This window comes from Lactuca virosa, chromosome 3, assembly GCF_052849685.1.
Source record: "Lactuca virosa cultivar CGN04683 chromosome 3, Lactuca_virosa_CGN04683_v6, whole genome shotgun sequence".
Classification (NCBI taxonomy): Eukaryota; Viridiplantae; Streptophyta; class Magnoliopsida; order Asterales; family Asteraceae; genus Lactuca; species Lactuca virosa.
In genome coordinates, this window is record NC_136428.1 from 116,832,702 (window position 1) to 116,847,076 (window position 14,375).

Consider the following 14,375-nt stretch of genomic DNA (forward strand, 5'->3'; position numbering starts at 1 on the left):
ATTATGTCCTTCAAAAATAGCTAAGAGATATGCACAATCTCAAACAACGAGCAACGTGATTATCCCAAATCATTATATATCCGATCCAATTCACCTCCAAATCGCAAGAATATTTTTCCCCCGCCATTAATTTCTATAAAGCGATGCATTATCAATGTTATCGATTTATGTTAGAGAAGCACGACATCGTAGCAATTTGTATAAAGCAGGCATCGTTGAAGTCTTGTTTATCATCATCATGTATGTATTCTTTTGATTTTCTTTATTGTTTCATTCAGTTGATCGAAACTATTCACACATGAACTTACATATTGGTATTACTATATAGATCAATCTCATCCATTCATATAGGAAAATATTACATAGTAGACAAATGATAGCCTAACCGAAAAGGATATTTAGCACTATATCCACATCTCATGTATCATCGGTCACAGTTTAAACATGTGCTTACAACCAACGTCCAAGAGGCTTTTAATCGTGCACATTCATTTCTTCGAAGTTCAATTGAACGTTCGTTGGGAGTGTTGAAAAAAGAGGTGAAAAATATTGAATAGAATGCCAATTGGAAAATATTGAACAAAGATGGAAAATGACGACATTTACGCTTCATACAATATTCGAAGAAATGACTGGATAAATATGAATTTCAACATTGTTCAACAACATAATTACATGCCTACTGAAAAACAAGATAATCATTTAAGATTTGGTCAATAATAATATTCGACAGTCACAACATGAGATGCGAGAAATTTGTGATAATATTACAAATATGATATAGGATGCACGAAATTTCACTTAAACACATAATCGGGTATATGTTATTTAGTATTTTCTTTAATTTAGTTTTCTGATTTACATATTTGTCTTATAATATTGAATCATTTTCGTACATGTCATTTTATATCGTTTTACATTCCCAGCTAGCTTATCAAATGGTTTTGTGTTGTTTTCAGATAATCTTTCAAACATAACTTAAGACTTACGAATAATTACACGATGATTAGTTAGAGATAGACATAAAATTAGTTATCCGCATTTGAACCGAAAACAACACAAAACTGGCTTGAGGAATAATCGAGTTTTTGTAAACCGGGCGGATATATCCGAGCCGACTGGATTAACCATATTTTACCGAATAGAAAGCATGTTTCAAAAAACCGGCTAAAACTGGATTTTCTTAGACTGATTTTAAATCGTTTAACAACAGTTCCACATTTTTTTTTCTGAAAACCAGTTTGAATCCGAAAATGTTACAGAATATTTTGGCTTAAAACAATAAAACCACGGCTAATTAAAACAGGTTAAGACCTAATTAGGCCCGGTTTTTGTCCACCTCCAACGTTAAAAATCTCCACATATGAAAATGTAGAGTAGAGAGAGGGAATAAAGTCAATAAACATGGAAAGATGAAATTGATTCCTAATAATAATTTAATGATTTATGATTAGGTTAATATACAACATAACAACACCAATCAACTGTGTACAAAGTAGAAACTTGGGTATTAATTAATTTTTAAACAAACACAAATGTTATCCTCTATAATCGATATCAAACAAATAATAACAAATATCAAATCAACTATTGACCAACAAGAATACACAAAGAAAAGCACAAGAAGTTGCTTCACCTCTTTGGTTTTTCTTCAACTAAAGAATCGTGTAAAAAAAATAAAAAATGAGATAAATAAGTCAGTCAACGCGTACTTGTACATGTTCCAGATTTTGTCGAAACCTTTCAATATGTCCCAACAACAAGTTAGCCTTTCGTCTACCTCGCTCACTACCATTATCAGCAAGCTCCACCAATGGCGTCAATGCCCCAAGTCTGATCACACACCCAATATTCTCATCGTCTCGCTTACACAACGAAAGCAAAATCGAAGCAGCATTCTCCTTGTTTCTCGGAATCCCGGATTTTACAAAATCAATCAAATTAGGAATAATATGAGCTCTCACCATAGCCGATTTAGCTTCGTTGTGACTAGCAAGAATCGAAAGTAAAGTCAAAGCTTCATCAACCATGGCGCTATTCAAATCGGTCAACATTTTAAGCAGCACCGAAACAATCCCAGCCCTAACCGCCCTCCCTTTATTTCCTTGATAAATACAGAGATTAAACAACGCCGTCGCAGCGTCGTTCTTCCCTCTTCTACTCCCGTTCTCAAGTAAATCAACCAACGCCGGAATCGCACCGGATCCGCCGATTACGATCTTGTTTTCGTCGGAGAGCGATAAGCTGAAAAGCGTCGCGGCGGCGTTTTCTCGTGTTTCCATGGTTCCGGATTTGAGAAGTTGAACAAGAGAAGGTACTGCGTTTTCTAGCATTATTAATCCTCTGTTGTCGTCGTATATCGATAGGTTTAAAATCGATGTCACTGCGTGTTCTTGTGTGGTGACATCTTCAGATGTTAATAACCCAACGAGAATCGGAATCCCTCCTGATTCAGCGATAATCATTCGGTTTTCTGTGATTCTTTTTGATAAACATCGGATTTTTGACAATGCTGCCCTTCGTTCTTCGATAGATTGACTCGAGAGGCTATGAATGATTGATTCAATGCTTACATCAAGAAACGATCCATCGCTGTCTTTTAACCTTCTGTTTGTTAGTAAAGTTGAGTGTTCGACTTTGTGAATTGTACACCATTGAGTGATTAAATTTCTCAAGACATAGTTTGGTGTAAGAGTTAGGTTTCGAAGTTTTTGGCGCGTTTTTGGGCATGTTGTGTTTCCGCCATTGATCCATCTTTGTATGTAGGATCTCTCATAAGTCTGTAACATAATATAAAAAGATATATTTAGATGCAAATAAATTTAAAAGAAAAAGAGAAATTTTATGAAATTATGATACGCCATACCTGCCCTGTGGACACGATGACAGGATCTTTGATGATTTCTAGTGAAATAGGGCAAAGGAAGTCAACTGGAATCACAGGAGAAGTTTGTACATCATGAGTAGTTTTTAATAGGGTTGATTCAGTTACAAGCTCTAAATCTTTTGGAAGATTTTCATTTGTAAAACTTCCCACTTTTGATTTAACTCCATCATCATCATCATGAATGTTGATTATTTGAAAAGAATCAGACTCTGTTGCCAATAATAGGATTGGATCTTGTTGTCCACCATATCGTTCTGTTGCTCTTTTCAATTGAACTCTTACTAAATCAACCTAAAAAACAGAAGGATTGAGAATAATGTCATTGCAAGATATGTATATGAACAAGTGTTTGATGTTTGAATCTTACTTGTTCTTTAACTTCTTCTGATATGTCAAAATGATCATATGGTAAGTTAGCTAACGCTTTTTCCAATTTCCATGTGACACCTTGGAATTGACATGCGAATTTCTCGGCTGTTCCTTCCTTTAATCACAAGTAATTAAAAGACTATCAGGAGAAAGAAACTAGAAGGCTCATACGATAATATGCTTGACTAATTCAATCGAAAGACTTTGTAAATTCAGTCAAACAGAAACAAGTTAAATGTAGCGTAATTATGACGCATTCAATTTCTAAACTACGAACTTAGAATCTATTAGCTGAAATTTCCTCCATCGAATCGACAAAATTGGGGATGTACTTACAGCGGCAATATTGTGATCGAAGCTTCCAGCAGATTGAAGCAATCGATTAGCAGCTTGAAGAGCGGTGGTTAGCTCAGATAAGGAAGAAGGAGACGATGAAGAAGAACATGCGATATCCAACGGCATCAAATCACCTTGAAAATCCCTAATTTCTTCCAATAAATACGACAACAAAGCTACTCTTCTAGAAAGGTCTATACAGTCCTTCTTGAAGCCTCCTGTGAATCCGGTGGCAGTGGTTCGCGCTACATCGCGGACTAGGCGGAGAAGAGACTGAATTTCCGACACAATGGTGGTGGAGTCGTCGCCGGCCATCGGTGGCGCTGGTGGATTATTCTTCTCCTCCTCCGTGAACAGCCGCTATTCAAGGAGTAACGGCGAGGAATTGGCTCCCGGTGATTTGTTAAATCTCATGAAAATTGGAATCAATCAAATTTGATTTTGTAGGCAATGATTTTTGAAGGAGAAAATGCGTGTTTTTGGTGAAAGAGAAGAAGACAGTTGTAAGGGGGAATATTACATGAACGAATACGATAAGTATTCAAAAGTTTGTTGGCAACTAGGCTGTATATATCCAACAAAACATGTATTTAATATTTAACAAATCAAACCCAAAAACATAAATTTGGTCAACTTATTTTAGACAATGTCTTCTGAAATCTTTTAAAACGTATGTTCTAGATTAGTAATCAAAGAAGGGAAATGAGTTGGAAGTAACTTGTAGTTATATAAAAGTGATCGACAATATATTGTTATAATTTTTTATATTATAAAAACAAATAAAATAGTATATAAATAGTAAATACGTAATTTTTTAAAGACAGCCTAATATTATAACTATACTTAAGATAGCTTTTAAAATAAATTTATTTTTAAATTTAAAATATACGTTTTAAACTTACACACATAAACAAAGGTTTTTATGGTGAGTTTTACACGTATACTGCTTTTGCCAAATGTTATTCAAAGCTCTTTTTGAAAGTTTTCAGAAACTTTTCGCTACAAGTTTAAAATTCAGAACAAATCATATTGTAAATATGTATAATTCGTAAAAAAGACATAATTAGTTGACTCTTATTCATAAGTAATTCAATTAGAGCATTTTAAATTCAACACTTAGGCTGTCTTTGGCGCGCCACAATTAGCTGATAAGCTAGATTATTTTTCGAGCTTTTTTATGTTGTCGTGTTTGGTAAGACAAAAAGTAGCTTATAAGTTAACGTTTTGAAAAGTTACTTAGACTAGCTTTTTAGGAGTTTTTTTTTTAAATTTTCCAAATACACCCCTTAATTAATTATAGAAACACATACTTTTACATGTCTTTTTATGTAATTTTATATATTTCAGCTAGATTTTCAGCTAGTTTTACCAAACGTTATTTTTCATCAGCTAGCTTTTCAGCTATCAGGTAGCTTTTCAGACATACCCTTAAGTACAAACATTGTCCAAATTGATGAGCGATACTAGATTAAGATCATGTGAACTTTAAGCAAATAATCAAATACCGATATTATACTAAACAAAAGGAAAAATTTAGATAACACGATTACTTTAAGATGATTATTAATTTCTATTTTAAATATATTTGTGCTCAAATATAATAACTATAATCCATGGCCATGCACCATTTATTATCTACGTTTTTGTCCAATTAGTTCTTTTTTTTTTTTAAAGTTTCTAACCTACACATTTTATAAGTTTATATTTGATTATTTATTGTTAATAAATTTTCTCTGCTATAAGTTATAGATATGACCACTATATCCTATTTTAAACAAAAAATTATTTGCTTTGTATATCTTGAAATTTAAAAATCATTAGATACAATTAAATGAAAATTAAAATAATAAATGTCGAACAATCGTTATCTGGGAAAATGAAAAATCGAAACATAGTTTTGGTTCTCTAAAAATTTATATTATTTTCATCATAATATAAATATCTACACATCCACAGATCCACTTGATATTTCTAACAAGATACATACTCCTAACAAAACTATGGCGATATAGTTGAAATAAATATATTAATTTTATCTATCAAAATATTTCATTGTTGTGAGTTGTCCCATTTATAGGAAAAAAGATATCCACGAACGTACTTTAAGGAAAACATATTGGGTGTATATTTAGATACTCTAAAGTTGAAACATAAATATTATGGAATTGTAAAATAGGTACTTTTTTTCTTTTAAAAAAGAGTGATAGTTTTGTAAAAGGAATTGAATACACAATTTAAGATTAAAAAATAAAATAAAATGTTACATTGCATAAATACATACAAATACAAACATGTTATTACAGGTTGGGACTAGCCCATTTGACTAACAAGGTATTATAACAATGAGGTGATGGGTTAATTCCGTACGTATATTTACCATTCTAAAAGAAACATAAAAATATATTATTCAGGATGGAGAAAAGTAAAATAGGTATAAGAATCTACCCAAAAACGAAACAAGCAACAACCAAAAATGAAATTTATTATTATTCCCTGAAAAAACTTTAAACCCGTCATATATTTTTCCTGTTATAAGTTATAGAAAATCTATTAAAAACTAAAATGTTGTTACGATTGTAGGATGAACAAGTGTCACAAAGTACAATCTAAATACGATAAAAGAAAATAGTTTGATATCAAGTTTGATAAAATTTATGACAATAACCTTTGAACAGACAGATAGTTTAGATTTTTAAAATTCTGCTAAAAGTAGCGGCACATGATGTTTGAAGGTTGTGCCCCACTTCACTTTTAAAATATAAAAAAATTGTTGTTATGATGCTATCTTAAAAATCTAATTTCAATACAAATATAACTATGATAATGAAATCTAATCACCAATATAATGAATGCATAAGTATAACAGTAGGATCAGATCATTCTTATCCATAATGATACTATCTTCCAAATTGCATTAAACATGTACCAAAAGAAAACTCCCCCAATGACTAAATCAGTGGTCACAATTAAAATGTAGCATCATGCTATTATCCGATCAATATTCTTTTCATGCAAATAGATATATTTAAATCTCATGAACACATTTGTACAAAAATAAAATTTGATGACAGATCTGGTTTTACTATATCAACAACATGAAAGTATCTCTAAATGTCAATCTCTCGTTCCAACAGTAAGATCAGATCTTTTTTTTTATTACGTATTTGGAAATTTGTCGTGAATCTTGGAATCAGGTGGCTTCTGGCACGGTTCTATTGCCAATTACCTTCGCTGACTATTTATAACTGAACAATTTTCTGCTTTTTTAATCACACTCACTAATATAATTAGCAACAGTCTATTAAGTATCGATTTTATCATATTATCAATAAATTTTACTTATATATAAAAAACAAATTTCTTACATTAATATTTATTTGCTATAAACATAACACTATTACCCTAATCAATAAAATAAATAAATATAGACAAAACTACAAAAATGGTTCATATGGATATATTATGTTTATTATATGTTATATTCATATATGAATGATACTTAAATTGTAAAAAATAAAATTAATCATACTTTTTATTCATAAGTGAATATAACGTGGTAATTTAGTTTATGCATTTCATCAAACAGTTGGAGTGCGTACAAGTTAACTTTTTTAAAAATGTTAAAAACATGATACTTCCGATTCAAGTTATCAATTCCAAATCATCATATACTTCCGATTTCGACTTTGAAGCGTGCAATTCCGATTTTGATTTCATTCCAACAAAAATTCCGATTTCAATTTTGAAACCTTGAAATCCTGATTCCTGATTTCTTTGTAATACCGATAATCAAGACGCGAACTGTTCCGATTAGAATATATGTTCCAATTTCAAATGCTTCTGACTTCAGATGCGACATCCTATGTCTGATCGATTTCACATTTTGATTTTGATTTCCGAAAATCTGATTGGGAACTGTGAGTACCGATTCCGAGTCTTTCAGTGTCGACTGTAACTGCGAGTCCAGAACTCTGATTCCAAATTCATGAACAGCGAAGAAATTCTGATTCCAACTGAGTTCGTTTGCGAATCTGGGAAATTCTAATTCGGAGTATTCAACAAAGAAATCGATGTTACGTATTTGAGATTGAAGGTTATTATCATATTTACAAGTTTGCCACCGTGTCTTTTTATGCTTAGATTAAATGAGTGGCTGAGAATGATTCCCCCATTCTTAACCTTTTTTATTTTCTCAATTGAACTTACCTCTATATATATATATATATATATATATATATATATATATATATATATATATATATATATATATATATATATATATAACAATAAGAGATCATATATCATTCAAAAGCACAACTCGGTAGCGAAGATTGTAAAAACATCATGTGTCGTTTTGAGAACCCATAAATCATTGAATACCAAGTGAAAAAAACATTACAATAAACATGTTACCTAAAAAAACATCTGACATCTTTTTGAAGCTCACTGGATCGTTTTTAAGATCCAATCCATCAACTTTAGAGAGAGAGAGAGAGAGAGAGAGAGAGAGAGAGAGAGATATTATTTTAATATCTATTAAATAATTATAAAAATATTTTAAAAAAATCCATAAAAATAGAAAGGATATAATAGTATTTTTAGTTTAGACATGAACCAAAATTATAACAAAACCTGCTGAAAAGAACCACTATTCTAAAATTTTAGTTATTTGAAATTATAACCAAACTTGCTAAAAAGACCATTATTCCAAAATTTAGTTATTTGAAACTTTTTCCTTGAAAAAATGCAAATCAAAGGGACTTTTTTTTTTTTTTTTTTGCAGTTTTGTCATAACTATATATATACTATTTTTTTTTCTTATGATCAGATCAATCAACTTTTATATAACTAAATGTTTTTCATCGTTTCAATAATATTTTTGCAATTCTAGGGGTAAAAAAGGAGGTGGTTTAATGGATCAACTTGGTGCTTGAATACGAATAACAAGTTGGAAGATTGCATGAAAGAACAAACTAGTCATTTTCATCTTTTACGCATTGATACTCGTACATTATCCGTTTCATATGTTTTGGTATAAACACAGTACATAAATTTCATTTTGCATTTGCATATTAAATTTATTGAAAATTTCGAGAAAAAATATTTTTTAAAGAAAGAAAAGTTTAATTTTAATTGAAGAAACATTGAAAAAAATAATATGAGCAAAAAAGACAATAAACAAAACATCATATCATTAAATACAGGGAAAATGCTAGGATGGCACAACGAAGTTTGGTGAATTTACTAATTTACACTAAAGTATTTTTTTTGCGCAATTAGTCGTTAATGTTAGGAATTACCTTCTAATTAAACCATTATGAACCGGTGTAACACCCGTTTTCCAAAATGAATCGGTCGAATATTTAGTGGGGCCAAAGATAAGGTTTTTGGAGAAAACCTTATGTCACGACGTGGTGCATGGAAGTCCACGACGTGGCATAGCACGAATGGATCGCGTGTTCTGATGAACACCACAACGTGGCACGTAGGATGTCACGACGTGGTGGCTGCTGCAGCCCAACCCCATGATTTTTAGGGTTTCTCTCGTATTTAAAGCCTCTAACTCCAAGATTAGGGCATCCTCTTGAGCCTCCAATCTTCCAAAACGAAACCTTAGCCCCCTCTTAGTGATTCTTGTTGTATTCTTGGTTTTCTTGAGGTTTGAAGCCTTGGTCTGCATTTTGGGAAGAAGAAGAAGAAGGTGTGCTTGCTAGTTGGAAGAGTGTATCTACTTCAGATCTTGCATATCTTGCATCTTGTGGAGCTTGGGAAGGTATAAAGCTTCCAACTTTGTCATTCTTTTCTCTTATTTCATGCTTTGAAATCCTTTGAAAGAATGTTCTTGAAGTTTTGGGCAACTCTATAACCTTAGGCTTGTTTGGTGACCATCTTCTAGCCTTATTTGATGGAAAAAGTGTTAAGTCATGATCCCTTGTGTTCCATGCACAAGTTGTGGTCATATTAAGGACTTTATGGACCGAGGGTTTAAGACTTTGTCTTATGGTGAGGTCCTAATGGATAAAGTTGGAAACTTTATACATTAAGTCATTAAGAAGAATCAGACCTGGAAGTATGAGCCGTGATCTGTAAGGATTAAACTCTTAATGAGAAAAATGGTTTATGGCAGTAGCCACGACGTGACCAAGAGGTCACCACGTCGTGATGGGGTTCAGTCTCGCGACTGTTTTGTCTGGGCATGCCCACGACATGGCCAAGAGGTCACCACGTCGTGGTGATGGTTGACTCAGTTGGTCATTGACTTTTGTTGACCATTAACTTTTGACCAGTTTGACTTTGGGTCAAACTTGGAGGATTTGGGTTGTTGATTCAGGATCTGTCTCTTTTGGTGTTAGTCGGTTCGTGGGATTGATCATTGCAAGGGGTGAAAGTGTTGATGTGCTTCTCCGGTTCTTCAGTTTAGGTGAGTTTCTCACTATGCCACATATCCCATTGTATATCCTATGCATGGTAGGATAGAGGTACAGTTAGAGTACAAGTATGCTAGTTGCCTAGGATAGCTCCCTATTATACATGTGCAGTATAGGACACTTGGTGTCATGGTCTGTTAGACCGATAGGGTCTTGCCTGTTAATCGTATGATACTGTTAGGAATTATGTTTGGTTAGGGTAATTGGGGAAGGCTAGTTATCAGGATTATCTATGATTGACCAGCAAAGGACTTAATTGATAAGTGGCCATTGGCAGGGTAACTAGCGAACGCTAGTTGCCAAGGGTATGTAATATGCTAATGTATATATGTGTTTATGTTACATGATTACGTGGTAATGATAACTTTGGTTTTATGTAGTTTAAGTTGGATAGCCTGAGAAATCTTGGTCTAATGCCTTATTGCGATCTTCTTGTCTGTTTGTTCTCTCTTGGGTGGATCATTTGTTTTATTGTCTATCTGATCCCTAACTACATATGACTTTGTGAATTGTATGAAAGATCAGGATCTGGCCCCTGGCATTTATACGGAAGACCAAGATGTAGCTCCTGGTAGTGGAATTTGGGTTGGGCCCATTTACTCTTTGGGCGGGGTTGGTTATGTATGGTTGGACAGGCCCGTTATGTATGTTTGGGCGGGGCCCGTTATGTGAGTTAGGTTGGGCTCGTTACGTATGATATATGTATGTGGATAGGAGTTTTGGTTGCGCGACGCTAGAGTCGAGGATTTTATGTGGATAGATTGTATGTATGGTGGAATATGTGGTGTACTGGAGAACTCACTAAGATTTATGCTTACAGTTGTGTATTAAACTTTTTGTAGGTCGTTCGTGGGAAAAGCTCGGCGGGACTGTACACAGGTATCGAAGATATTCATTTTTGTGGTTTTGTAAACTTAAGGTGAATAGCAACAATCTTTTAAAACAACTGAAAAAACTAGAAGGAAAGAAAAACTTGTAATCTCTAATCTTGGGAACATCCACTCTACTCTTGTTCCCCATTATCAACTCAAGCTCTCCATTCCTTAGCTTCCCACTTCGACTTAGTCCCTGCACATCGAAACAAATGTGGGATCCACATCCTATGTCAAGTATCTAGTTATTAGAAGTAGAAGACGAATGTAATTCAATTGTAAACATACTTGAAGAGCCAACACACTTAGCCTTGTTCTTTTTAAGACCCTGCAGATACGTAGGGCAGCTACGTTTCCAATGGCCCTTCTCTTGCCAGTAGTAGCAAATGGCTTCCTTAGGGTCATTTACTGGAGGTATGCCAAAAACGTCCTTTTTAGGGTTAGAATTAGGAGCAACCACCTTTCCTTTCGCTTTTATGCTTGGCATTAGGATGAGAGGACCTCTTTATCTTAACACCACTTCACTAATAGCCAACGAAGGAGTCGTTGAACTTGTGTTCCTGGGTGGAACAATGCTTTCCTCAACTGTCTTGACATCCCATGTGGCTCCATGATACTCTTCTCCAAACCATTCATATAGTAGTTCATAGTGAACTGCTTGTATGCACTAGTCAAAGAATTAAGAATGACACCAATAGCCAATTCTTGAGTGAATGGATAGCCAAGACGATCAATTCTATCAAAGTACCCTTTTAGTTTTAACACATGGGCACTCACAGAACCACTTTCCTGTTGCTTGCAACCTAGAATTAATTGCATCACCTTGAATATTATGTTCAAGCTTGCTCTTGAAACATGTATTTGAGCTACTCATTCATGTTGTACGCCCCAAGGTTCTCACAACTCTTTTGGAGTTCAGAATACATGGTTTATTAACATTAGACACGAGACTTCAATCGAGTGATAGTGATGTTTTTCATGTTTGGTTGTTTCTTCTTGAGTAGCATCATCAAGAAGCTCCTCTTCAAGATACTCATCCAATACATACTCCTTCTTTTCGTGTTGGGTTGTGATACGAAATAAAAGTTTGTTTTTCATAAAAATCAGCAACGGAAGACTTTAAAAATAACAAGTTTATTTTTAGTTCATAACAAAACCGAACCATCATGGATCCATTTATAGAGGTTAGAATAAAATAAAACCAACCATATGATGTTTTAGAGATAACCTTTGAAGCCTTTGAACCCACTTGGTTTTGGAGTGTTGATGAAGATAACAAAAGATCAAAGTGTATGATCTTCTCTACAAGTATCCACCATCAAGAGTAAAGCACTTGAAATGCTAGTTCCTTCTTGTATGCTCGAATGTCTAAAGCCTTTAAGTGCTTAACTCAATTAAGCAATAAAGGGAACAACTCAATAGGGCTTCTAATATTGCAACAATATTCAAAAGACAACAAGAAGAGAGAGAGAGAGATAGAGAGAAAGAGAAAGAGAGAGAGAGGTGATTTCGGCCATGCGAAGAGATGGAGAGAATCACCAAAAAATTGCACCACACTCATGGAAGACACCTCTGTAAATACACACGAAAAAGCAAAAGTAACACCATATAATAATGTAAGTATTTACTAGCTTTTAGGAGCATGGGGAGCATGGGAGGAAAGTTGACAAGCAACCTCCCATGCTTGTCATAACTTTCGGCCATAAGGCTTTGGAAGAGACAAAACTTGTCTCCAACTTTATTAACCATGGTAGAGTAAGTCTTTAACTTAATCATGGTTAACCAAAGTGTCCAAAAAATTTGTACATGACTTATTAAATCATATCATATGAAATAATAACTAGTAATACTCTCTTATAATTATTATTTTCACAAAACAATAATTATTCCCTAATTAAAATACAAGAATTGATATTATTTATTAATAATAATATTAATAATAAATATACAAAATGTGTCAACTTGATAAAGGTGTGACCCTATAGGATCATATATTATTAGCAATATCACTCCATAATGATTCTTGGGCATATAGATCCAACAATCTCCCACTTACACACGATTCATTATAGCACTGACATAGACAGTAGCTGATGTCTAGCAACGGGCTACTGCCCCTAACAACATATGAAGGGTGTCATTTCATCAACAGCCAATTCCAGGAGCTCTAAGCTACAATTGTTACTAAAGGTGTGGTATCTATTATTCCTTTGTCTCAGACATCATGTCGAACATGAGATATGGATCGCGATCAATCTCATTTAGTGTTCAACTTTAACTAAGGCCTTAGATGTCATGCTCTCAACGAATAAGAGGGACAATCCCATCTTGACTACATACGCCTATCAATGCAGTTCATGTCACACCCAACGATGGCCTTTATGACTGCCTTTTACGGAACAACGTTGAACCATGTCTAAGCACAACAATACCTACACTTCAAGTCCCAAATATACATCTCAGGTCTAACAAAATACAAAGATCATCTTGACTACATACGCCTATCAATGTAGTTCATGTCATACCCAATGATGACCTTTATGACTGCCTTTTATGAAACAACGTTGAACCATGTATAAGCACAACAATCCCTACAATTCAAGTCCCAAATATGTATTTCGATTCTAAGATTAAAAAGATACAACCTTGATCAAAACATCACTCTTGACTACGATCCATAAAGTGGTTCTGATGCGGGTCAAGTCCAATACTTATTCTCCCAATAAAGTATCTATGAAGTTGGTAGCAGCTCTTTGCCATTCTCATCTCTATGAGAATCCACCAATCCACTCATATTAGTCTTACTTCATAGATGCTCTCACAACTATGAAATACTATGGACATTTAGAATAACCTAGTTATTTAAGGATTTAAATATGCTAATATAGAACACAACAATTATTTAATGAAAGACTCATATCTCATATATCATTCATTAAAACATATGTTGCTTTATTGTTCCAATATCTAAATACTAAATTTCAATCAAATACATCTACTTGTATCAACAATGCTCTATAGCACCAACTTGACTTTCATGCTTTAGCTAATGAAGTAGCTTTGTTAAGTAGATTTGAGAAACTTGATTTGTGTAAACTTTGCGAACACAATCATTTTCAGTTTTATATATATAACTCATATATAAAGAAAAACTATTGAGAATGAATTAGATGCTTGAATATGACTTAGATACCAATACTTACGTAATGGGATTACTCATAGTCATAATGAACTATACATTAAGCATCTTTGTACGTAATGGGAAATCACGGCTTTGGATTTGTAGGTTATTTTGGCTTCGTAACCCATCAGGACTTCATAAGACGACCCATAAAACTGGGAAATAAGGTCTTAACAAAGACTACAAGTGTTGAGTAAAAAATGAGAATGGAATTGCAAACTATAATCCAAAGTACAGTGACAAAAGAGAATAACAAGGTTCAATTCTTAAATGATAAAAGCATCAAGTTAGGGTTTGGACTT

At 33.5% G+C, this 14,375-nt stretch overlaps 1 protein-coding gene across 1 annotated transcript; it reads right to left on the reverse strand.

Annotated features, from left to right (window-relative positions):
• Nucleotides 1–1,485: 1,485 nt before the first annotated feature.
• Nucleotides 1,486–4,138, reverse strand: LOC145166443 (U-box domain-containing protein 11-like). Its single transcript, XM_079085421.1, has 4 exons — nt 3,593–4,138; nt 3,255–3,371; nt 2,867–3,178; nt 1,486–2,780 (listed from the first exon to the last, which is right to left on the reverse strand). Exons 1-4 carry the CDS (start codon nt 3,905–3,907, stop codon nt 1,698–1,700), a joined length of 1,827 nt encoding a protein of 608 aa, XP_078941547.1. The 5' UTR covers nt 3,908–4,138; the 3' UTR covers nt 1,486–1,697.
• Between the last annotated feature and the right edge of the window lie 10,237 nt (nt 4,139–14,375).

Coding starts and splice junctions, on each gene's coding strand:
- LOC145166443 (XM_079085421.1), bottom strand. CDS start 3,907: ATGGCCGGCGACGACTCCACCACCATTGTGTCGGAAATTCAGTCTCTT. Junction 3,179..3,254: donor CAGAAGAAGTTAAAGAACAA/GTAAGATTCAAA, acceptor TCTGTTTTTTAG/GTTGATTTAGTAAGAGTTCA. Junction 2,781..2,866: donor TCATCGTGTCCACAGGGCAG/GTATGGCGTATC, acceptor ATTATGTTACAG/ACTTATGAGAGATCCTACAT.